Genomic DNA, 24,962 nt, shown 5'->3' with positions numbered 1-24,962 from the left:
CCAGAAAAGAAAAATATCCCAGCCCACAGTTCTTTTCCAAAGCCTGCTGCTGACAGCAGATGTCACATGATGCGCTCCATACTGCAGCACTAGAACAAGGAAACCAGAAAAAGAAAACAGCTCCGCAGTGGTGGGTTTCAAGAGAGTGCAATTCATTGAAAGCTACAAAAAACAGGATTCCAGACCAGTAAACAGAACTTGTGCAATCAAAACACACAGATGTGAATCTTTCAAAGGATTTATACTTAAAAAACAGAACAAAATAAGCGTCAGTCACAATGAATGTGAAAAATCCATTTGAGGGGGCTTGTTTCCAGTTTGCTAGGAATGCTGCCGTCTTCTCTCTACTCCCAGCCTCCAGCTGAAAACACAATCGCTGGCACGGTGACAACCTGACCTAGGTCCTTAAATCAGACTAGCTCTGCCAGATCCAGTACTCTGAACTTATCCAGGTTGTAGAAACAAGCCTTCACCACTCGTCCACCAAAGTATCTTCCATTCAGATCCACCACAGCTGGAATCCAAGCCAAAAACAGGTCATTAAACACCGAGTAAGGTAAGCAATTCTCAAGCTAAACACAGTTCTGCTTAAAAAAAAATAACTATTTTTAAAAATCAACTTTTGGAAATTAACAGGGAATTATAGTGCAATCTCTGACCTTTAATTGCTGATTCGACCCTCTCAAACTCTAAAAATATTCTCACTGCTTCATCATCAGGGGCACCAGGAATCTGACAAAAGAGACAGTTGATCAGAATGGTCAAAATACAGCTATGAACTGTTGGGCTTTATAGGAAAAGCAGGTAGGATTAAAAACATACAGCCACCAGGTGTGATCCCATCGAGTGTGGTGCTCAGTGCCACCAAGGCTGAGTCCCACTTCTCTATGGGGAAAGGCTGTTCACTGGAACAGGTCTATAGCCATACACTGCTAGATGCCAAACTTTACAATAACTTGATGTACAAGGCGTGGCTATCGCAGCAAGAACCAAACAGTCCCGAGCACTCCCAGCTCAGAGTTTTTGCCTACTTCCTGATCTGAAAAGTTACGCCTTTATAGATGTGGTGGAGAAAGAGGTAAATTAATTCCTACCTCAAAGATGACACATTTCCCAACCTTGCCATATTTTTCACATTCTTCTTTAGTTTCACCTTCTAGATCTTCATCAACCTCTCCAGCACCTACCATGTTCTGCAAGTAAAAGGAGGAAAACCAATTCAACAGGTGGATGCTACACAAAGGGTGCATCCTGCCACCAGGGGGAGCATTATAGCGAAACTATGAATGAGTTTTAAGTGTCAGTTCATCAAATCATAGGCCACCCATTCTAGCATCATATGGTGCCAGTCAACTCCCTGGCACTAATACGCTATCCTTGAGTTATTGTTTCCTTTGTATGGCCCAAAGTCACGCTAACTGGTTAATACAGCACAGATCAGCTGTGTTATCACAAGTTATTGAACAAAACTTTGTACTTTCAATGTACTCTGAAACGGCAAAAAAACAAAACTTCTCTTCAGTCCCCACGCTAGACACATCAAGACTAATAATCACAGGTATTATGGCAACTGTCAGGTGTTTTCCAACAACACAGCAGGACAAGAATGAGACCAGAGTGCACCATGGGGGGGAAAAAGAAGTTTGCATCTCATGGAGCTTTTATAACAGGAGAAAGGGGTTTGAGCACTACAATTGAAACACACAGTATATATTACAAGATGTGAAGTTAAATGTCCTCCTGACTCACCCTTAGTAAGACCACTTTCGTTGGGCACTTTAGTATCTCTGTTAATGGATTCGAATCGGATTTCTTGGATGCATCGACTATAAAGAGAGTAAGTCATGGTACATGTTAAAAAAATTTAAAACATGTTCATTGGGGGGGCCTACATTGAACTGTTCCAATAGCCGCATTCAGTTACAAACCACTAAATGTAGTCTCTGAGTAACAGCCTTTCACTGAACCAAGTCACTTCATGGCTACTTGTAATTACTAGAACAATTGGCTCTGTTTTAACAGGCTGTTCAGATCACTATGACAGCACGAATACCAAGCTGAAATACAGGCAATATATTTGCCAATAATCCTCAGTCAATTTTAACAGATACCAGATCTTCTAAGGTTCACCAGACTTCAGATCAGGGGGCTCTGCTCGGAAAGCATGATTTCAACCATGACTATAAAGCAGAGGTGGGCATACTTGCGGGACCGTCCTGCCCGGCCCTTGAGCTCCTGGCCGGGGAGGCTAGCCCCCAGCCCCTCCCCCGCAGCCTCAGCTCGTCGTGCCACCAGCACTCTGGGCAGCAGGGCTGCAAGCTCCTACTGAGCAGCGCGGCAGCATGGCCGGCTCCAGCCAGGCAGTGTGGCTGCCAGTCCTGCTGCTCTGAGCGGCATGGTAAGGGGGCGGGGAGTGGGGGGTTGGGTAAGGGGCAGGGGGTTCCAGGGGGCGGTCAGAGGATGGGGAACAGTGGGGGTTGGATAGGCGTGGGAGTCCCAGGGGGCGGGGGTGTGGATAGGGGTTGGGGCAGTCAGGGGACGGGGGGGTTGGATAGAGGGTGGGGTCTGGGGTCCCTGGAGGGGGCGGTCAGGGGACAAGGAACAGGGGGGATTGGATAGGGGGTGGAGTCCCGGGAGGGCAGTTAGATGCGGGGGATCCCGGGAGGGGACAGGGAGTGTGTGTGTGGGGGGGGACTTGGATAGGGGGTAGGGTCCCGGGGGGCAGTTAGGGGCAGGGGGTTCCAGGAGGGGGTGGTCAGGGGACAAGGAGTGGGGGGGTTGGATGAGTCAAGGGTTCTGAGGGGGGCAGGAAGTGGGAGGGGGCGGATAGGGGGCAGGGGCCAGGCTGTTTGGGGAGGCACAGCCTTCCCTACCCATCCCTCCATACAGTTTCAGAACCCTGATGTGGCCCTCAGGCCAAAAAGTTTGCCCACCCCTGCTATAAAGTGTTACCAGGAAACAACTGAAGGAGAATGAAATCAGAACAAAAAGCAGCATTTACAGATGTGCAGTAGCTTTTGCACATTACATTTACCTCTTAATTTCCCAGTGGTGATAACCCGGAAGATGGCCGGTTTGAAGGGCCGTTAAGTGAGGGTGTTACTGTACAGGGGAGGATGACTTTTACATGGATTGTGTCCCAACTCACTCCACCCCTGGCACTCCTCCTCCATGCTTGGGCTGTGCTCACAGGGAGCTCCCCTCTTGACCTGAGCTTTGGGCTGGAAAGCAGCAGCGGAAAAGAGGGCTGCACCAAAGATGCCTGCTGAGAAGGAAACCTGCTTGTGCAGGGAGCACATTTTAACAGGGAGGGTGGTGGGGAAGAGGATGAAGGGCTGAACATTTAAGGCAGTAGGGCCCAGCGCAATTGTTAACACTTAAATCCTTCAACGTCCACAAAGAAAACTGTCACCAGTCGTCAATGTTCCACAACTCGTGGACATTGTGTACAAATATACAGGGTAAACAAAACAAGAAAAGCCACCACTGAGACGGATCCCTAATTCAACTCCTGTTCCCTTCTTAGAAACCGTCAAGGTGAACAGCTTCCCACTTCCAACGGAATGGAATCGAGTTACCTTTATCTGCAGCATCACCAACAATGATCTTTCCACCTCTCTTGCTTGTTTTCTCTACTGACAGTGCTGTGCTTAGCCCTTGTTCGTGCTTCCCCAGCCCTTGGCCCTCTCGGAAACCATACTTCTGCATGATTTTATGAGCGACGGTGCCTCTGTTGAGAGAAAAAAGGACTGGTTGTCAACCACTCATTTCATTTCTTAAGCAGCACTGTCACCACATTTCATCTTAGTGCTCAAGGAACTCAGCATAGGCCCTCGCGATAAGCAAGTTCCAGAAACCGCCACGCAATACCAACTGTTGTGTGCAGATGGTATCTACAGCTGCTCTGCCAAGGAGCTTACAACCCATGTCTTAGTTTAGTGTTGCCATAATATTTAAGAGAACATAGAAAATAGTCTAACTCCTAAAATCTTATTACATGCAGATCAACTATAAGAACTTATATAGGAGCTTATAACACCTACAAATTGACAGCACTTTACAAAGCTGACTAATTATTATCATCCCCATATTACAGATAGGGACACAGACACTTCAATCACTGAATAAAGCTGCTCACATTTGTTAGGTATAGCATGATTTTCATTAGCAACAAACATCAGTGTCACAGATTCCACAGGACCACAAGAACTGCCAGCATGGATCAGACTCAAGGACCAGCTATTCCAGTATCTTGTCTCTGACAGTGCCCACAATGAGACGCTTCAGAGGAAAACATAAGAACTCCACAGTAGCAGATGTGGGGCAATCTGTCCCCCATATTAGGTCACAGATAGGCTTAGGTCCTGAAGCTCAATAGCCCTTTCACAAAACTATTATCATAAGGACAACTCAGGATATTCTCAATACCCATTAATGTCCAACCCCTTTCTGAATCTTGTTCTTTGTCTTAATGACATCCTGTGGCAATGAGTTCCACTGTTTAATTACATGTTGTATGAAAAAGTATTTCCTTGTATTTGGTCTTGATTTTTCCACCTTTTAATTTTCCATCAAAGAAATTGTGAGTCAACAGTTTGCTACACAAACAAACAAGTATGGGCCTTTTCAAAACACAACTTGTGTTATGTCTTTAAAACATTTCATTTGCAGATCATGAATGGATGGGTCAAGATGTGACAGGCCTTACAAGACTACAGAAGTTTATACTGTACCACAGTATAAAGATCCCACTCTCTGAAAAGATTTTTTTTTTTTTTACTTGATAGGAATGAAAGATTATAAAGAGAAATGAAAGATCAGTGACCATTTAGCTATTTCTCAAATACACAATACAGTCAAATACCAATATAGTACATTAAAAGTACGTGGTAGCTCTGGATCACTGATTCAAGATAAGGTCTCCAGACAATCCTAACCAGATAAAATAAGTAGGTCTGACTCAATAGATTGGGGGAATCCTTTTTCAGATGGTATGAAAAAACCTTATTAGAAAAACTGCATAAGAAACAAAGTATATAAATATAGAAAAAGTGAGCTATTAGTATTCTATAAAATACTTGTGGCACCTTAGAGACGAACAAATTTATTTGGGCATAAGCCCAAGGGGTTTTAGCCCACGAAAGCTTATGCCCAAATAAATTTGTTAGTCTCTAAAGTGCCATAAGGACTCCTCTTTGTTTTTGCTGATATAGACTAACACTCTGAAACCTATAAAATACTTGTACACTTTCTTGGCTATGACTCTTGTGAGTGCTAGTATTGTAATTATCCTGCAGTTACATAAAAATTAACATGTGTAGAGTTTAATATAACCATAGTTATCACAAATAAATATTACACCTTTCAGTTGAGGTCTCCAAGCACTTTATAAACATTAATTAAGCCTCGCTATATTCCCCTAGGTGGAATTATAAGCATTTTTACAGAAGAGTAAAGGGAGGCACAGAGTGGGTAAGGGTGTGGCACCCACAGCTGCCACTAACTTCAAACAGAGTTGAGATGCTCAATGCCTCTGAAAACAAGTCAGTGATTTGCTCAAGGTTACACACAACACACCTCTGACAAAAGCAGGAAAAAGCATTCGGGGTCTTGAACTAGCCATACGTACTTACAAATTGGCCACACCAGCTTGGCATGGGCAAACCATACACCTTTATACGGGAGAGGGCTCCAGAACTCACTAAAAACTGGCCATTCCTCCTCAAACTCATTGGCCCAATTCACACAAAACCATTGTGTACTCCACTTCCTGCTGGGTGGGCATGTATGCATTCAGATTAAGTTATTACAGTGAAGAATATACATGCAAAGACTGTGTGTTCTTCTCCATACCAACACAACATTTTTAACTTTCATCCTCTCCCCCCGCGAGGCACTTCTCATGAAATGTTAACTTGTCAATGATATTTACCCCATGTTAGCAAGGAAAGAATTACTAGGCCCGGTTGGGGACCGCGGTCTTTCTGGCTCATCATATACCGGGGGAGGAATAGCTGCTTTGGCAGATGGTGCACGAGGTCTTGACTCCTCTTCAAATGGAAAAGATGGTACAGCTGGAAGAAACATGAGACATTTACTGGTTGGTCAAAATACGTTTGATGAACTATATATGTCATCACCTCCCATCATTTTCAAATCTCATCTAACGCCATCATGGGCCTCTCTCTCATTTAGACTGAGGCCTCTTAACAGGCAAATTATATTTACACTACCTCTAAGGTCCTTTATACTGCCAGAGTAAGACAACGCGGTCTTAGTGTAAATGAGAATCAGGCCCTTTGTTTTCCTTGCTCATACAACTTACTATGTCTCCCCTCCACTATTAATTCTCTCTGTAACTAGGTTTAACCTCTGAAGTGTTTGGGGATATATTTGTATGGCATCTTACACTGATTTTTTGGCCTGGTCTACACTGTGGGGGGTGTCAATGTAAGATACGCAACTTCAGCTATGGGAATACCGTAGCTGAAGTCGACGTATCTTATTCCGACTTACCTCCCGTCCTCACGGCGCGGGATCGACGGCCGCGGCTCTTCCGTCGACTCCGCTACCGCCGCTCGCTCCGGTGGAGTTCCGGAGTCGACGGGGAGCGCGTTCAGGGATCGATATATCGCGTCTCGACGAGACGCAATATAGCGATCCCCGATAAATCGATCGCTACCCGCCGATACGGCGTGTAGTCTGGACGTACCCTTTGTTTCTACAGGTAATAAGGGCTCTATCATCTCTACTTAACTGCCCTTTATTAGTTTGTTTAAATTCTCCACTGCATCTTAAGGCGATTTGTCTCCTCAACAGTAAATTCTCTGGAAAGAGGGAACCCAGACTTAAATGTCCTTTAATCACGAACTGAATTATGGAAAGACTGGGTTATGCACAATTTGGTAACAAGAGGCTTAAAAGGAGTGCTCTGTACTCGTATGCATAGGAAGAATGACTCCTTAAGACAGAACTGATGCAACTTTAAAACTGTGTGTTGAAAGGCTCTTTTTCTGTTGATAACTTTGGAATAACAGATTCCCAAGTGAGATGAGCAGATCAGTCACACAAGTCAAGTCAAACTGGGGTGGTGCTAACGAAAGTGGCAGACAAGTGTGAATTTGAGAGTTTGTTTGCATATTTAATACTACGATTTCATTTCAGAGTGATTACTTCTGTTAATTACTAATTGTACCCAAACAAAAAGTTAGACTTCAGTTCGGGGAAATCATAGAAGCGGAGACAGAAGAGACCTCACACTCAGGTAATCCAGTCCATCTACTGTCCAAATGCAAGACCATTCCCTGTAGTAATTTTTTTTTAGGGTTTGTCCAGTCTAGATATAAGTGTCTCAGGAAATAAGGCTTACATTGATTCCCTTATGAGATCATTTCACACTTTAAGAGATCACACCCTTAGGTTATTTTTTCTGAGTTCCAGCCTATATTTAACTTTCCTGGACTGCATCCAATTGCTCTTAACTATACAATTCTTAACTAAACAATTCTTCTTTGTCTTTGGTGTTTACAACCTTAAAATATTTGCAGACAGTTATGTCCCCACTTAGTCTTAGGGCTTGTCTACACTACCACGCGGGGTCGATCTAAGATACGCAACTTCAGCTACGTGAATAGCATAGCTGAAGTCGACATACTTAGATCTATTTACAGCGGTGTCTTCACTGCGGTAAGTTGACAGCTGACACTCTCCCGTCGACTCTGCTTGCACTTCTCGTTCTGGTGGAGTACTGGAGTCAACAGGAGCGCGCTCAGCAGTCGATTTATCGTGACTATACTAGATGTGATAAATGGACCCCTGCTGGATCGATCGCTGCCCGCCGATCCGGCAGGTAGTGTAGTCAAGCCCTCAGTTTAGTCAACCTTTACACATCTCAATTCCCTCCCCACCACCACCATCTTATTCTGATAAATCATTTCAGGACTCCCAAGGGAAAGAGTTCTTTATGTATAAAATATTCACAAATAAACACATTTATTCTTGTACATGCATAATGAGATGTTAATGATTTTAAATTAAAAGCTAAAACTACAAAACAAATGTCAAAAAAGTTTGAGTGTGCTTTTTATTTTATTTAAATTATAAGTTTTTCTTTTTAAAAATAAACCTGTTTGAAATGAAATCTGAATTTAGTACAAAATATGTTAAGGCCTAAACTTATCAGAATCTCTTAAAACATTTAAATAAAAATGAATAGACTGAATCCATAAGCTTCTATAAAAAATTCTGAGTTAAAGGCTGCTTTTCTATAGAAAGAAAAATGTTTTTCCATTGATTCTAACCTGTGAGGTCAAGCTTTATAAATATGGCACAAAAGGTCATGTACCATATTTAGGACTTGTACGGTTTAATAAAAGTAAATTTTATGCGCTATTTTGTGTGTTTAATTAAATTCTAGTTACCATCCTAATGCAGCTTGATGTAAATCATGAGCAAAGAGTTAATTATCTAGTAAACAAGAAATGTATCATTCATTATTTTCTAACACAATAAAAATATACAATTAATAAGAATCAGAAAATATTAAGCTATATAATTGCTTAAATAAATATATATATAGTTATAATGCATCTTCCCAGGTAGCAAAAAGTAATGCAAAGGCTCCATTTAATTGAAAAGCAACAGGCTTTAATGGTTATATCAGCCAACGAAAATGCACCTTTCTTTAGAAAATAATTGAAATAAAAATGGAAAAGTTGATTTAAATTGATGATTTAAACTGAGGCTTTCCACTTAGTGATTTAAATCGCTTTGATTTAAGTGTCCTGATACACACATTACAATCTTTTCTTTAAAACAAATCTCACTGAGAAACTGAGAACTACCCAGCACTCGCCTCCCAAGTGATAAACTCCCATCCCCACACACAGACCCTTGAAACAGAACATGTACAAGAGTACCCAGGGGGTGTGGAGAGGGTGGAGAAATCCTCCCCTGCCCACCAATATGGAGCGAAACAGCTCTGCAGCTGCATGGCTGGTCTACCTGCTGCACTTCTTCCTTTATGTAGCACGTGAATGGCTGACACAATCCATGCCATCATGGATCAGCCAGTTATACCACTCCTCACAGAAGAAACCCCTGTGAACTGCAGCTCTGAAGCATGCAGGTGGTGCAAATCCCCTGCTCAAGTTCCTAGCATCCTGTCCCACAACCCTCTGCAGCGGTTCCACTGCAGCCAGGGATCGCCATGCCTGTGCAGGATCTGTCCCTCGCTGAGCAGAAAGTTGAAGTGGGGACTTAAAACTGTTTTGCCAGGCTTAAAGAATGTAAAGGTCAAACCACTGATTTTGGTATACATACGTTCTTTGTCCTTCTCAACAAGAGACGTCGGTGGTGCGATGGCAGCACCTCCCATGCCTGTGAATGAAATTATAAGTCACATAATTGAAATGTAAGACATTCATGCAGATGAAGTGTTTTGTCATTTGAGATAACAAAACTCTTCCGGACACATTAATCCAAGACAGCCACGGAAGTGCAAACATTCATCCCCAGGATTCCTACAAGAAATCATGGTGCTCGCTGAAGGCCTTTGCATCCACATTTTTATATAGCTTGCTGCCAATAACAAGCATCAAAGGGCTGGAAAAAGCGTCTGACTCTGGAAATCTTAGTGATGATAGTTAAACTGTTACAAACTTAAGATTTCTAATATATCAAAGGGTACCATATCGTACCAAGCTGATGTGCTACGGGGGTGTGAACAATACACATTATGCAATACAATTGCCTTAAAATCAATACTCGTGATTTCAGAAGACTGTAGCAGGGAAGACCGCAGCAGTTAAGACTGCATGAAAATGGAGCTTCAACTCAAAGATTGTTTGCTCATCAAGCCAACTAAAAAATTATACTGTACTCAAGGACAATTACATTAACACAAGAGTGCGAAACAGAGGGCCTTTTCCAGTCAGGGAAGTGTGAATGGCAAAGTAGTTCTAAACATACATTACAGAACATAAAGCATTTTATTAAACATAACCCTGTTTCAAAAATGAAGGTCTAAAGAAGTGGGTCTGTATTACCAACGGTGAATCTGCTACTGAAATTCAGAGCAGATTTTGTTTCTCTGAACTGAGAGAGATATCCATCCACACAGAGCCACATTTTATTATTTGGCTCCAAGGGCTTTCAAATAAGGAGAGGCGCAGTGATTGCACACATTAAGAGCAGTCAAAGCTCAATCTTTTAAAATCAAACCACAAGAATGAGCTTATGCATCTCTGTTCACTGGAGCCTACATCATTCAGAAATCTCTAATGCATGTATCTAAAAACTAATGTTAAAAGGGAATTTCACAGGCAAAAAAGGTCTCTTTTACCCCTAAAAAATAACAACAGCTACTCCATAATAAAGTGACAAATGTATTATAGGAGGCCAATGGTCAGTAGATTCTTGGGGTGAGAAGAGAGGAATAGTTTACAGCAAAACAGAAAGAACCTGATTGCAGAGTATTTGATTTGCCCGAGGACATAAAGTTAGACAATTCTCCTCTTACTTCTTTTCCTCCTCTCTCTCTCATAATCTTCATCTTCATCAGAATCTGGATCTGGTCTTCTTGAAAACCCGCTGGCTTCATGCCGGTCTTTACGTCTCCTAATAATTAGAATAGGAATTATGGTAAGAAACTATCAAGTGAGAAACGTTTGCAGTGTGAATTACATTACTAGCTCCTAATCTGCATTTCATATGATGCTTTATCAGCTAAGATGTCTCTTGTAAGCACACTGCCTGTTTTGATTGATTCTTTCTGGTTTTCACATTTTCTGCTTTCATCCTTTATAGAAAAATCATTTTTTAAACACTAGATGTGGTCCAATCCTCCAACAGATATTCACACTTACTTTCACACTGAAATCTAGTCATTGAGAATGCACAGAAATGAAGATCCGCACAGGTGGATCTGTTTGCAGACCAAACCTCAAATTTAGATGGTTGCAATGGAAGAAATGCAGGATGTAATTACCAAGAAGGTAACAGAAGACCATAGCTGATTGTCTTGCTTTGAACAGTATGCCTACAGCATTACTGGCTTTCTGCTACAAAGATTAAGATGATTAAAATGGTTCAATGAGCCAAAACATTCACCATGTATAAATCTCAAATTGGTGAAAATGTAGATTAGTAAAATAAAAATATTTGTTTTGACCTTAGGATCATGTTTTAAGTCATTTAATATCTGCATGTACTTTAATACAATCTTAAATGGGGATCATGACAGCCCTGATTGTGTTCTTTTAAGAAAGAAAAAAGTAGGTATTTGTAAGACATTACAAGCCTCAAACACAAAGGGGGAAAAAGTCCCACCCCCAGCACTAGCCATGAAAGTTGTGCTAACAGAGGGTTAGTTAAGAATAGAGGTCCCACAGTTAGGTATCATTGAGGCACCTGACAAACAATACTCTCAAGAGACTCACTGTATTAAAAAGCAAATATCCCCAAATATATTTTCTAGAGACTGCACCATACAAATATTTGTGTTGCCGCAACAATGCATACATGCTTAGTGCAGATTTGGTTATTGAAACACATTATAGAGTAATCTCATGCTCAAATCTCATGACATAAAATCATTTTTTGAAGATGGTTTGTTTCCTGAGGTTGTAGAGCTGTGGTAGGCAACCTGCAGCCCGCCAGCCGCACATGGCCGCCAGCTGCACACGGCCCGCCAGCAGATTAACCTGATAGGCCGCGTGCAGCCCCCGAGACAGTGTTTACATTGACCGTCTGCAGGCACGGCTGCCCGCAGCGCCCAGTGGCCATGGTTCGCCGTTCCTGGCCAATGGGAGCTGCGGGAAGCGGCGGCCAGCACGTTGCTGCGGCCCGCGCCGCTTCCCGCAGCTCCCACTGGCCGGGAATGGCGAACTGCGGCCCCTGGGAGCTGCAGGCGGTCAATGTAAACACCGTCTCACGGTCCGCCAGCGGATTACCCTGACGGGCTGCATGTGGCCCGCAGGTTGCCCACCACTGTTGTAGAGCCATCAACATTCATTATGTATTTTTTCCCTCTCTTTTGTTGGGTTTACAGAAAAATAAAAAGGATCCCTGGCAATCAATGGCGAAGCTGTAGATAAAGGTACCTCTAACTCTGCAGCTGGAGGTATAATTTCCGGCTTGGGTAGATGAACATGTGCTAGCTTTGATCAAGGTAGTATCTAAAAAGAGCAGTATAGCTATGGCAGCACAGGCAGGGGCAGCCAGTTACCCTGAGTACAAACCTGCCCAGGACCCTCAGTACTTACTCCGATAGCTAACCTGTCCAGCCACACCTGCCTTTAGCATGCTAGCTCACTCAAAGCTAGTGTGTGCACATCTAACCAAGCTGGAAACGACCCCTCCAGCCTGAGTGTAGAGTTACCTTAAGGTTAATTCAGATTTCAGTGACCCTTTGTGCCAAATAAGGAACAGCGTGAAAGGGCCTCAGAGAGAGTCCCAGGTAGTCCTCTGTCACTGGCAGGGTGGTGATCACAACTAAAAGAAGAGGAAGCAGTCTACTTGACCAGAAAGGCGGAGGGAATTGGCAGAAGTAGGACCTAGGTTATCCCTCTTGTAACTTCATTGACGACAGAGGACACACATCATGGAGGAATTTGGCCCATTAATCCTACTAATAAAGCTGGACATGTTTTCAATATTGTATTGAAATAGCAGGGGAAACATCTGCCAGCTATCCAATAAGCTTAATCAGCTACTAATTTAAAATACACTATCATACAGGAACCAAAGAGCTGTAGAGTAGTAAATGCTTTTTTTAATGACACCAATGCTTTTACCCGGATTGAGGAATGTTTTGTCTCATGCTTTGAGAAGCCATGAATAACAATATGCAATTAACTTCTTTTAACTGAATGCTGAATAAAAAAGTGTCCCATCGCAGAAACCCAAACTAAAGTCTTACTTTTCTCTTTCTTCAATCTCTTTTTGCCTCTCCAGCTCACGCTGTCTTTGTCGTTCCTCCCTCTGGCGTTTTACTACTTTCTCATAATCATTGGGAAACATAGGATCATATTCATCAGCCAAAGGAATCAGCACATCTCCTGCAGAAAACCCACTAGGTACGGGATCCTTACACAGAAAAAGCATAAATATCAATGCGATCAGCCACCTGAGAGCAGCAGTTGGAATAAGCCAGCTGTTTTTACCACTACCAACAAGAAGGTGAAATCCTAGTACGATTGAAGTCAATGGGAGTTTTGCCATTGACTTCAATGGGGCCCAGATTTTACCCTATGTCATTTTCCTCTCAAATTTTTGTGTGCAGAAAACAACTAACCCACCCCCTCCCTTCCAAACACAAAGAGATGCCAAACAAGCATAGCTAAGGTCACATTAATACCCAATAAGTTCTCTATCCGAAACTATAACCTGCATGCGTAGGGCTGTGAGGGATGCTTGGATACAAGCTCACAGGTTTCTTTCATCTGTCCGCTACTACACCTCTACCCCGATATAACGTGACCTGATAGAACACGAATTCAGATATAACACGGTAAAGCAGTGCTCTGGGGGGGCGGGGCTGCGCACTCTGGTGGATCAAAGCAAGTTCAATATAATGCGGTTTCATGTATAACACGGTAAGATTTTTTGGCTCCCGAGGACAGCGTTTTATCGGGGTAGAGGTGTATATTATGGACTGACATCCTCAACCATTCTTATTCCATCTGGAAGGAATATCTGCTTTGCAGCAGGTAACTTTCAAAAAAGCTTCATTAAGAAAGTTTGTCTTGACCCATTACCAAGCACTTAATAGTTTTTCTTACTTAATGGTCAAACATTAGATTTCTTCTGTTTGTTATAAAAGACCACTTCCAAGCATGGTAGGGTCACAATTTAATTTTTTTTTTCAACCTACCTACCTCCCAGGGTTGCTTGCAAAGTGCCCTGAGCTCCTCAGAAGAAAGGTGCTATGTAAACACATACTTTTTAGTTCAATTAAGAACACTAAGGGCTTGTCTACACGGTGAGGTAATGCGCTCTATAGAGCCATGATTTCTAAAGCGCACTGATGAGTTGCACATTAATTGGCCTGTGTGTACTCTCCTGGTGCACACTAAAGGTTCCTTACTGTGCTTTAACATTATACTGTTTCAAACAGTACTATGTTAAAGTGCACCAACAGGGTTTACATGGGCCAGTTGATGTGCAACATATCAGTGAACTTTAGAAATCACATCCCTATAGAGCACATAACCTCCCCCACTCCCCCCAAATGGAGACAAGCCCTCAGTGAGCTATAGATTTACAGACTGTAGCACCGGGAGAAGTTTGCATACATTTGGAATGTTCATGAGTGAAAATAAGTCTGAAGAGAGGCTAAAAGCAAGGAGAACAGCTTAGAGCAGTAGGACAAGTAAATTAATAAGTAAAATGCAGACTACTACAGAAGGCAGGGAAAGAAAACGAGAATTCAGAATCAGATGCAATCTGGTGTGTTTTCAAGCTGATCTAGCCTTACCTTTAAGCCAGCAGCTACATGAGGTGGTGTGTCTACAATCTGTCTGTCATCAGAAGAGCTCCCTCGCTTCAGGTCAATCACTGGAGCAAGGACTGTCGTTTGTTTTGTCCTCTGACTCTGAAACCATCAAAATACAAAAAAAGCAGGAGAAGACAATACGTTCATTTTTTTAAAAAGGGGTATTTACTTCATATTCCTAAACTAGATGTTTCTTGATTTCAAGAAAGCTTAAAAACGGATGAATATTGTCTCAGGCCTCAATCCTGCCTCTGCCCCATGCAAAACTCATCATACCACTTGCATTTTCATTTTACCAACATATAGTTCTTCCTCAGCATTTCTAACAGTGCTTGATGTTGTGATTGTTCATTTCATATGTTATTTATGCACCAGCACCACGGGTAACAATACAGCTCTATGGCTAGAGTTTGTTGACTATCGCTGTAAAGCTTATACAGGAACACAGATCCTACATAAACCATGACTATTCTTAAAGGGCTTGATCCTACCCCGCTGAAGTCAATGGGAGTTTTGCCATTAACTTCCATGGGAGCAGGATCAGACCGGAAGTGTGTTTGGTTTTCTAAGTCTAGAACTGAAAGTATACCTTTCAAATTGAGAGGATCTCCTTAGTGGAGTTTTGTCTGAATAAGAGCAGCAAGTTGGTCAACAGCAACAGTTACCAAATACCAAGAAGCACAAAATATTGAACATCTCCAATTTCCCATCACAGGCTGAAGCAGTCTTGCCTATTCACTTATTTTTAAAATTCTTAAGTGCCTAATTTAATATCTTCAGGGTTAAATTTGGGCTCCATGTCAACACTTTAACTCCATTATTTATTTAAGAAATGAGAGCAGCTCCCACAGCCATGCTGTGCATATATTGATTATGCTATACTTTACATGAAGGGTCTCAGAGAATTTATACCTCTTTGTTCTTGCTTCTACTGTGTACTCCTGGGGGAATTCCGTGTCACTGCATGCGCGCAGAATTCATGGCCCCCGCAGATTTCTTTGCTTCCCTGCAGAAAAATGACTTCTGACGGGGAAGGAAAGGGAAGCCACAAGAGCAGTCATGCAATGCAGGCAGGTCAGTTTGGGCACCCATAGCAGCAGGTATAGATGTAAATCACCACGGGGGGAGGAGTGGGCAGTTGTGCGTGAAAGAGAGAGAGAGAGACACTGTCCCTCTCACTCGCTATTGCAGCATGCTCGGCGTGGAGGGGCAGGGCTTTGGGGTATTTTCGAAGAGGCAGGTGTGGGGCAGGCTCTGTTCCCTCAGGCAGAGCAGAACATAGCAGCCTGCCTGCTTAGTGAATTGTTCCCATTGTTTTTAGTGAATTCCCCCAGGAGTATAAAAATTTTAAGGCTCCTTTACATTACCAGAGTGATGTAAAAGGAGTCTTATTGTAAAGGACAGTATGGCCTTATAAATACTTATGGTGCTTTAGTGGTTAGAACTGGTCTAAATTTTTGGACTGAAAAAATTTCCTATCAAAATGTACTCCATGAACTGTTTGCTACTGACCTTTTTGGAGATGGTCAGTAGCCAGTATAAATTGTGAGTTTGAGTCCTCGGTCCTCACTTGCTCTTCAGTTGCCTATGATGTAACACTGAGCATATGGCTGCATATATTTGTTGACTAATAACTAAAAGCAAAGGGTCAATACTAGCTACATTACTATTAGACAGAAGGGGTTTGGTGATTTCCTCCAATGCTCCCCACTCCCATTCTCCATCCACTGTATTGCAGTTTAAATAAATTACCAAAATATTGAAGCCAGATTGATTATATTGCGGTATTTTGACAAAAAATATGCAGAATTTTGAAATATTGTGTGCAGAATTTTTAATTTTTTGGCGCAGAATTCCCCCAAGAGTATTCTATTAGTGCCGCCCACTACCAACTGAAGGACAAAGCCTGACAATGCATCCAAAAGTCTGTACAGCTGGGGAAATGTACACTCCGCAGTGTGCTCAGTACAAAGGAAATCCTACTGAGACCTAGCAGCGAGCAGCGGCACCCAGGAGCCGGCAAACAGGGCTGCTAACAGGGGAGTTTAAGTGGGAGTTTACAGGGGGAGGTGGAAGGGGGGCAGGAGAGCGCGGTGGTCTGTGTGCTCTGTTTCCCCAGAGGCTGCAGGCAGAGACCATAGCAGCCATGAGCCAAGCTGCAGGGGACACAATGCAGATGATTGCATGTGGCAGCTGTGTTATGTACATGGTTCTAGCTGGGGCGTCTGACCAGAGGTATATTTGTATGAAATGTCGCCTAATTGACCTGTTAGAGGAAAAGGTTCGGGGGTTGGAGATGCAGGTAGAGACCCTGGTGGAGTTTAGAAGGGGATTCGAGCAGCTGATGGAGCAAAGGCAGGGAGTGGCGGAAGGGGAACGCTCGGGGGTGCAGGTAGAAGTAGGGGCTATGGTCTGTGAGGGGGGAATGTCGGGGGGAGAACAGGAGCAGTGGAAGCATGTGACCGTAAGAAGCAGGCCAAGGAAAAGGAGGGCTAGTGAGGGGGAAATAGAACTCAGGAACAGGTTTGGGTGTTTGGATAACGAGGAGGGAACGCAGCAGGTGGTAACTGATGGTGGGAGGCAGAGGAAGAAAAGAAGGGCAGCTAGTCCAATAGAGAGAGGGGAGGAGTTGATGGAGACAGCATCAATACTCAGCCCCAGGAGGATACAGGATGGCACTAGGGGGACTATAAGGGAAAATAGAGACAGAGAGGAGTTACGACTGCAGGGAACAGGGGATAGATTGGTAGATCGCACTGTCACCAGGCAAAGGCAGGTTTATGTGATTGGAGACTCCTTACTGAGGAGGTTAGACAGGCCTGTGACCAGGGCGGACCCAGAAAACAGAAGGGTGTGCTGTCTGCCGGGCGCTAAGATACGGGATGTGGACCTGCGGTTGAAAAGGATCCTAAAAGGAGCAGGTAAGAACCCCTTGATCATCCTTCACGTAGGAACGAATGACACGGCTAGGTTCTCGCTAGAGAGAATCAAGGGAGATTATGCAAGGCTGGGGAAGACGCTTAAGGAAGTTGAGGCTCAGATTATCTTCAGTGGGATTCTGCCTGTTCCTAGAGAAGGACAGCAAAGGGCTGACAGAATTGTGAGGATAAATAGCTGGCTAAGGGAGTGGTGCTATAAGGAGGGCTTTGGGATGTATGGCCACTGGGAGGCTTTCGGGGACAGACAGCTGTTCTCACGGGATGGACTTCACCTGAGTAGGGAAGGAAATAGACTTCTGGGAGGGAGGCTGGCTCATCTCATCAAAAGGGCTTTAAACTAGGAAATTGGGGGAGACGGTTGGGAGATGTCCAGTTAATCTCCACGCCAGATTCCAACACTGAAAAGGAGGGTGAAGAGATAAGCACAGATATAGGTAGGGGTAGGGGATTGGACATGAGAAGGAGGGGGCGGTTGGACAGTACGGGGTCCGTACCAAATTGCATAACTAATGGGAGAAAGGATAGACAGCATACAGTAAGATGCTTATACACCAATGCGAGAAGCCTAGGTAACAAAATGGAGGAATTGGAGCTCCTGGTCCAAAAAATGAAACCTGATATCGTAGGAATAACCGAAACATGGTGGAACTGTAGTCATGACTGGAGTACAGGTATGGAAGGGTATGTGCTGTTTAGGAATGACCGGAAGAAAGGTAAAGGTGGGGGAGTGGCATTGTATGTCAATAATGAGGTTAAATGTAAAGAAATAATAAGTGATGGAATGGATAAGACGGAGTCTGTCTGGGCAATAATTACACTGGGTAAAAGAACTACTAGAGCCTCCCCTGAGATACTGCTTGGGGTGTGCTATAGACCGCCGGGATCTAGCCTGGATGCGGACAGAGAACTATTTAATGTTTTTAGGGAAGTAAAAACTAATAAGAACTGTGTAATCATGGGGGACTTTAACTTCCCAGATATTGACTGGGGTACAAATGCTAGTAACAATAATAGGGCTCAGATGTTCCTAGACGTGCTAGCAGATGAATTCCTTCATCAAGTAGTAACTGAACTGACGAGGGGGGATGCAATTCTAGATTTGGTGCTGGTGAGTAGTGAGGACCTCGTTGAGGAAATGGTTGTAGGGGACAACCTTGGCTCGAGTGACCATGAGCTAATTCAGTTTAAACTAAATGGAAGGATTAACAGAAATAAAACTGTGACTAAGGTTTATGATTTCAAAAAGGCCAACTTTAATAAATTAAGGCAACTACTTAGGGAAGTGCATTGGGCTAACATACTTAGGGATCTAAAGGCAGATGACGCCTGGGATTATTTCAAGTTGAAGTTGCACGAGCTGTCCGAGGCCTGTATCCCGAGAAAGGGAAAACGGATAGTAGGCAGGAGATTTAGACCTAGCTGGATGAGCGGGCGTCTCAAAGGGGCGATTAAGAAAAAACAGAAAGCGTACAAAGAATGGAAGAGGGGAGGGATCAGCAAGGAAACCTACCTTATTGAGGTCAGAGCATGTAGGGATGCAGTGAGAAAGGCCAAAAGCCGTGTAGAGTTGGACCTTGCGAGGGGAATTAAATCCAATAGTAAGAGGTTTTATAGCCATATAAATAGGAAGAAAACAAAGAAAGAGGAAGTGGGACCGCTGAAGAATGTAGATGGAGTGGAGATTAAGGATAATCTAGGCATGGCACAATATCTAAATGAATATTTTGCATCGGTCTTTAATAAGGCTAATGAAGGGCTTAGAAATAGAGTGAGCAGGACAGAGGGGAATAAAGGAGGGGGGATTGACATTACAGCATCAGAGGTGGAAGCCAAACTTGACCAGCTAAACGGGACTAAATCGGGCGGACCGGATGATCTTCATCCTAGAATATTGAAGGAACTGGCGCGAGAAATTGCAAGCCCCTTAACGATAATTTTTAATGAATCTGTAAACTCGGGGGTGGTACCGTTGGACTGGAAAATAGCTAATGTGGTTCCTATTTTCAAGAAGGGGAAAAAAAGTGACCCGGGTAACTACAGGCCTGTTAGTTTAACATCTGTAGTATGCAAAGTCTTGGAAAAAATTTTGAAGGAAAAAGTAGTTAAGGACCTTGAGGCGAATGGCAATTGGGACAAATTACAACATGGGTTTACGAAAGGCAGATCGTGCCAAACCAACCTGATCTCCTTCTTTGAGAAAGTAACAGACCTTCTAGATAAAGGAAATGCGGTGGATCTAATATACCTCGATTTTAGTAAAGCGTTTGATACTGTGCCGCATGAGGAATTATTGGTTAAATTGGAAAAAATGGGGATCGATATGAAAATCCAGAGGTGGATAAAGAACTGGTTAAAGGGTAGACTGCAGCGGGTAGTACTGAAAGGTGAACTGTCAGGTTGGAGGGAGGTCACCAGTGGGGTTCCTCAAGGTTCGGTTTTGGGTCCGATTTTATTTAATCTATTTATTACTGACCTCGGAACCGAATGTAGGAGTGGGCTGATAAAGTTTGCGGATGACACAAAGTTGGGAGGTATTGCCAATTCGGAGAAGGATCGGGATATTCTGCAGGGAGACTTGGATGACCTTGTAAATTGGAGTAATAGTAATAGGATGAGATTTAATAGTGAGAAGTGTAAGGTGATGCATTTAGGGATGACTAACAAGAATTTTAGTTATAAGCTGGGGACGCATAGGTTGGAAGTGACGGAGGAGGAGAAGGACCTCGGAGTCCTGGTTGATCGCAGGATGACTATGAGTCGGCAATGTGACGTGGCTGTGAAAAAAGCTAATGCGATCTTGGGATGCGTTAGGCGAGATATTTGTAGTAGGGACAAGGAGGTGCTGCTTCCGTTATACAAGGCGCTGGTGAGACCTCATTTGGAGTACTGTGTGCAGTTCTGGTCTCCTATGTTTAAAATGGACGAACTCAAACTGGAACGGGTACAGAGAAGGGCCACTAGGATGATCCGAGGAATGGAAAACCTTTCCTATGAAAGGAGACTCGAGGAGCTCGGTTTGTTTAGCCTAACCAAAAGAAGGCTGAGGGGGGATATGATTGCTCTCTTTAAATATATCAGAGGGATAAATACCAGGGAGGGAGAGGAATTATTTCAGCTCAGTACTAATGTGGACACGAGAACGAATGGATATAAACTGGCCGTGGGGAAGTTTAGGCTTGAAATTAGACGAAGGTTTCTAACCGTCAGAGGGGTGAAATTTTGGAACAGCCTTCCGAGGGAAACGGTGGAGGCGAAAGACGTCCCTGGCTTCAAGAGTAGGCTAGATAAGTTCATGGAGGGAATGGTTTGATGGGATAACGTGATTTTAGTCAATTAGGCAATAACGTGCCATCGCTGGTAAAATGAGGGTCCGGCTGGAGATTCTTGCCTGTATGCTCGGGGTTCTACTGATCGCCATATTTGGGGTCGGGAAGGAATTTTCCTCCAGGGTAGATTGGCAGAGGCCCTGGAGGTTTTTCGCCTTCCTCCGCAGCATAGGGCAGGGGTCGCAAGCTGGAGGATTCTCTGCGACTTGAAGTCTTTAAATCACGATCTGGAGACTTCAACAGCTGAGTTAAGGGAAAGTGGGTGGGTCAGCTTTTGTGGCCTGCATCATGCAGGAGGTCAGACTAGATGACCACAATGGTCCCTTCTGACCTTAAAGTCTATGAGTCTATTTCAGGCGAAAAATTGAAAAAGACAGCATTCCCAATGGCCAGCAACCTTGAGCCATCAGGAGCAGCAATATCTGTACCTTTGCTTGAGTGAGAGCTGCCTTCTTCACCTGCAACTGAGACTGCAGTAGTTTGAAATTTTTGGACCAGCCTTCTGTTTTCGAATCGCTGGTTTCCACTCCCAGGTCATCATAAAGTGACATTTTCCCCTTCTGTTTAAAACTAAAAGACAAAAAAAAGTTAGGCTGAATTAATAACTATTTATGTCTAATATTTATTAAAATTAACTAAATATTATTTTGGACACATTTGGACTCCAAGGTGTTGGGGGAGGAGATTTTTTTTTTAAAGAAATATCAAAGATCATCAACAGACCTACAATTTCCTTTCCAAAACAAGGGCAAATTCTAAAGAAATAGCAACATATTAGTCCCTAATTTTTTTTCTCAGACAGTGGTACTTGTGTCTGTCTCTCTCTCTCATAAAGACCATAGGGCAATAAAACTAGCTACCATTCAAAAAGCTGTGCAGTGCTTCCATAAACGTCACCCAGGCATCAAGTGATATTAGATATTTTCTAATATTACGTATGTGGTGTCAGATGCGGTGGATTCACCATCACACAAATCTTTTAAATCAAGACTAGCTGTATTTTTCAAATGTACGCCACAGCTGAAAGCGAAGCTCTGGGGTTAATGCTGAAACTACTGGGTGAGTTCCCGGGGCATCATGCAGGTCACACTAGATGATCATAATGTCTTAAAATCTATGCATATATGTAGATTTTTAAATTTAACTCTTCCTGCTACACCTGAGAACTTTTTTGTATCATCCTTCTACACTAATTATGTTTGCCAAAATATCACCTGATATTTCCATAGCACACAAAGGCCCCCCAAATGCTTTTAAATTATAGACAATAAAACTGCATAACATTAACAGCGTAGGAAAAAAACACACTCTCCATGTGACGTTACACCTGAATTTGAAAAGGATTCAGGCAAAAGTCATCACCCCCAGGCCTGCAGCCAATCACCCCAGCTGCATTAAGAGATCTCAGCCTACTGTCATCAGTAACACCTTCTGGTCATGGGCCTCTCACTATTAAGGCCTTGATCCTGCAATCAGATCCACGCAGTGGACCCCTAATGACACAGGAGCAAGGATTTTCCTGTGTGGAACCAACTGCAGGATTGAAACCAAAGTGACATTTATGCCATGTGATGACTGAAGGTAGGAGAAGGGCCCAGAGCAGTACTGTAACGGAAAAGAAAACAAGATATCACCTCAAGATATGTTACACCTATCGAAGTCCCCAAAAAAGCCAGCGGAAAGTGTGAATGCAGGCCCTCACTACTACAAATTATAAATTATATTTGGTGAAATCGCAGAGGTCAGCAGACCGGCAGTTCAATGGATGAGCCTCACCCTGAGAAAACCACCTTCATGATCATGGTATCTCCTCTGCCAGGTAAGTATTTGAGCAAAAACTTCATTAACTTCACCGAACAATGGTCAGGACTGACCATCATCCAACATTATTCAGCATCATGTTAATTTTGATGCATTGTTCCTAGCAATCTGATCATTCAAATACATTGGGATGGTATTGTTATACAACTCACTGTAAGCATAATTAACATAATTTATGTTTAACGCTGTGCTCTTAGAGGCGATGCATGAACACTTTGAAATATATAACAAATAAACCAGTGATTATACAGTAAATTGAAGATCATGTAACAAAGTTCACTTCACGTAGAAAACTGATTTAATCTTGCACTGGGACGGAAATAAGATGGTCAACTGGGGTAGAGCACACTGCATAGAAACAGATGTGAATTTTCGCTGGGGCTATTGTTATTGTTTGTACTGCAGTAGCCCCTCCCTCCCCAAAAGCCAGTATCAGGATCACTTGGCCACATGTAAACACACAACCAGGGGTGACCCCTGCCTGAGGAGTCTATAACACTTAACAACAGTAGTGAGAGAGTGACAAACCCCAGTTCTGATGGGAATAGGGTGACCAGATGTCCTGATTTTATAGGGACAGTACTGATATTTGGGAATTTTTCTTATATAGGTGCCTATTATTCCCCACACTCTGTCCTGATTTTTTCATACTTGCTATCTGGTCACCCTAGATGGGAAGGGCCATAGGCACTAGCCCCTGAACAGAGCTGAGAATGTCCCAGTCACTGAAGTCTTATATAAAAGGCCCTCACAGCGTAAGATGCATGAGGGGTGAGGGCTGGGTCGATGCCCGAGTCTGTGGCATGAGCTTACAGTGACTCTGCCATTCAGTTCCATTCCCCCAGCCATCACCCAAATCATCACCCCCCAGGCCTACAGCCAACCACCCCCGCTGCCTGGATCTGGCCAGCCCCTTGGTCCCCAGAACAGCCTGGCCCTGGGAGCTGCTGGCAGAGCAGCTCTTCAAGTCTGACAGCCCCTGGCCCCCTTCCAAGCCTCGTATGTAGCCCCCCAGCTGGCTGGGCCCGGTGCTCCCCCCATATATAGCCCGACCCCCCACAACCCCTCCCGATCTACCCTCAACAACCCACGTGCTGGCCCGCCCCCATGAACCCCCTAAACTATCCCATAACCCCCTGAATTATCCCACCCCCCCATGAACCTCCCACCCTACCCCCGACAGCCCCATGGCTGGCCCAGCCCCACCCATGCACCGCCCGATCTGCCCACAAGCTGCCCCCCATGAGCCCCCTAAACTACCCCATAACCCCCGAATTATCCCACCTCCCCCCCCCATGAACCTCCCCCCCCCACCCCCGACAGCCCCATGGCTGGCCCAGCCCCACCCATGCACCGCCCGATCTGCCCACAAGCTGCCCCCCATGAGCCCCTAAACTACCCCATAACCCCCGAATTATCCCACCTCCCCCCCCCCATGAACCTCCCACCCTACCCCCGACAGCCCCATGGCTGGCCCAGCCCCACCCGTACACCACCCGATCTGCCCACAAGCTGCCCCCCATGAGCCCCCTAAACTACCCCATAACCCCCGAATTATCCCACCTCCCCCCCCACCCCCGACAGCCCCATGGCTGGCCCCCCCCCTCCCATGAGCCCCCCAATCTACCCCTCAACAACCCCGGAATTACCCCATGCCCCCGCCATGAAGCCCCGAACCTCCCCACCTGCCCCCGAGCGGGCCCCGCGGCCCCCCAGGATTCCCGCCGGTCGGGTTCACGCCCTGCCCCCCACCCCCGGAAATGGGGCCTCCCGGCGCGGCCTAACGCCCGGGCCTCGATTAGCGGCGGGCCGCAGGGATCGCTCACCCCAGGCAGAGCCCCGCCAGCGAAGCGCCGCCGAGGAGGCAGGGAAAGGCTGTGGCAGTGTGTGGCGCCCCGGGCCGCACCGTACTCGGCCACTGCGCACACCCTGTACGCAAGCTGCGTAAACTCAGTACGGCAGGACATCAGGGGAGCAAGGGAAGAGTTACGCAAACTCCGTAAGGGGAAAGCTGGCGGCCGGGCAGCTCTGCGGGACCTGGGCAGGAGGAGAGTCCTGCGCAAACTTCGTATCTTAGGGGCGGTGTTCTACAAATGACGTAGCATGGCCATAGAGAGCGCAGCCTAAGGCACCGGCCCACTGCTGACCCCTAGAGTCAGCAACCTGATATTGCATGCAGAGGGGAAACCCACAACTGCAGCAAGAAGTTGATCCAATGAAACAGTGGTTCTCAACCAGGGGTCTCGGGTCCCCTGGGGGGCCGTGAGCAGGTTTTAGGGGGGCCGCCAAGCATAGCCGGCATTAGACTCGCTAGGGCCCAGAGCAGAAAGCTGAAGCCCAGCTGCGCAGGACTGCAGCCTGGGCCCTGAGCTCCACCACCTG

At 44.7% G+C, this 24,962-nt stretch overlaps 1 protein-coding gene and 1 pseudogene across 1 annotated transcript; both read right to left on the bottom strand.

Annotated features, from left to right (window-relative positions):
* Positions 1-225: 225 nt before the first annotated feature.
* RBM17 (RNA binding motif protein 17) lies at positions 226-24,555 on the bottom strand. The gene is made up of 12 exons (XM_065411990.1): positions 24,407-24,555; positions 21,188-21,329; positions 14,477-14,593; positions 12,920-13,086; positions 10,520-10,617; positions 9,322-9,378; positions 5,933-6,074; positions 3,579-3,730; positions 1,750-1,826; positions 1,095-1,193; positions 660-732; positions 226-514 (listed from the first exon to the last, which is right to left on the bottom strand). The coding sequence occupies exons 2-12, from the start codon at positions 21,308-21,310 to the stop codon at positions 411-413; spliced, it is 1,209 nt and encodes a 402-aa protein (XP_065268062.1). The 5' UTR covers positions 21,311-21,329; positions 24,407-24,555; the 3' UTR covers positions 226-410.
* LOC135873134 (U1 spliceosomal RNA) lies at positions 22,434-22,586 on the bottom strand (annotated as a pseudogene).
* Positions 24,556-24,962: the final 407 nt, after the last annotated feature.

Source organism: Emys orbicularis, chromosome 1 (assembly GCF_028017835.1).
Source record: "Emys orbicularis isolate rEmyOrb1 chromosome 1, rEmyOrb1.hap1, whole genome shotgun sequence".
NCBI classification, from domain to species: Eukaryota; Metazoa; Chordata; order Testudines; family Emydidae; genus Emys; species Emys orbicularis.
The sequence above is the reverse complement of the archived record's forward strand: the minus strand, read 5'-3'. Positions and strand labels throughout refer to the sequence as shown.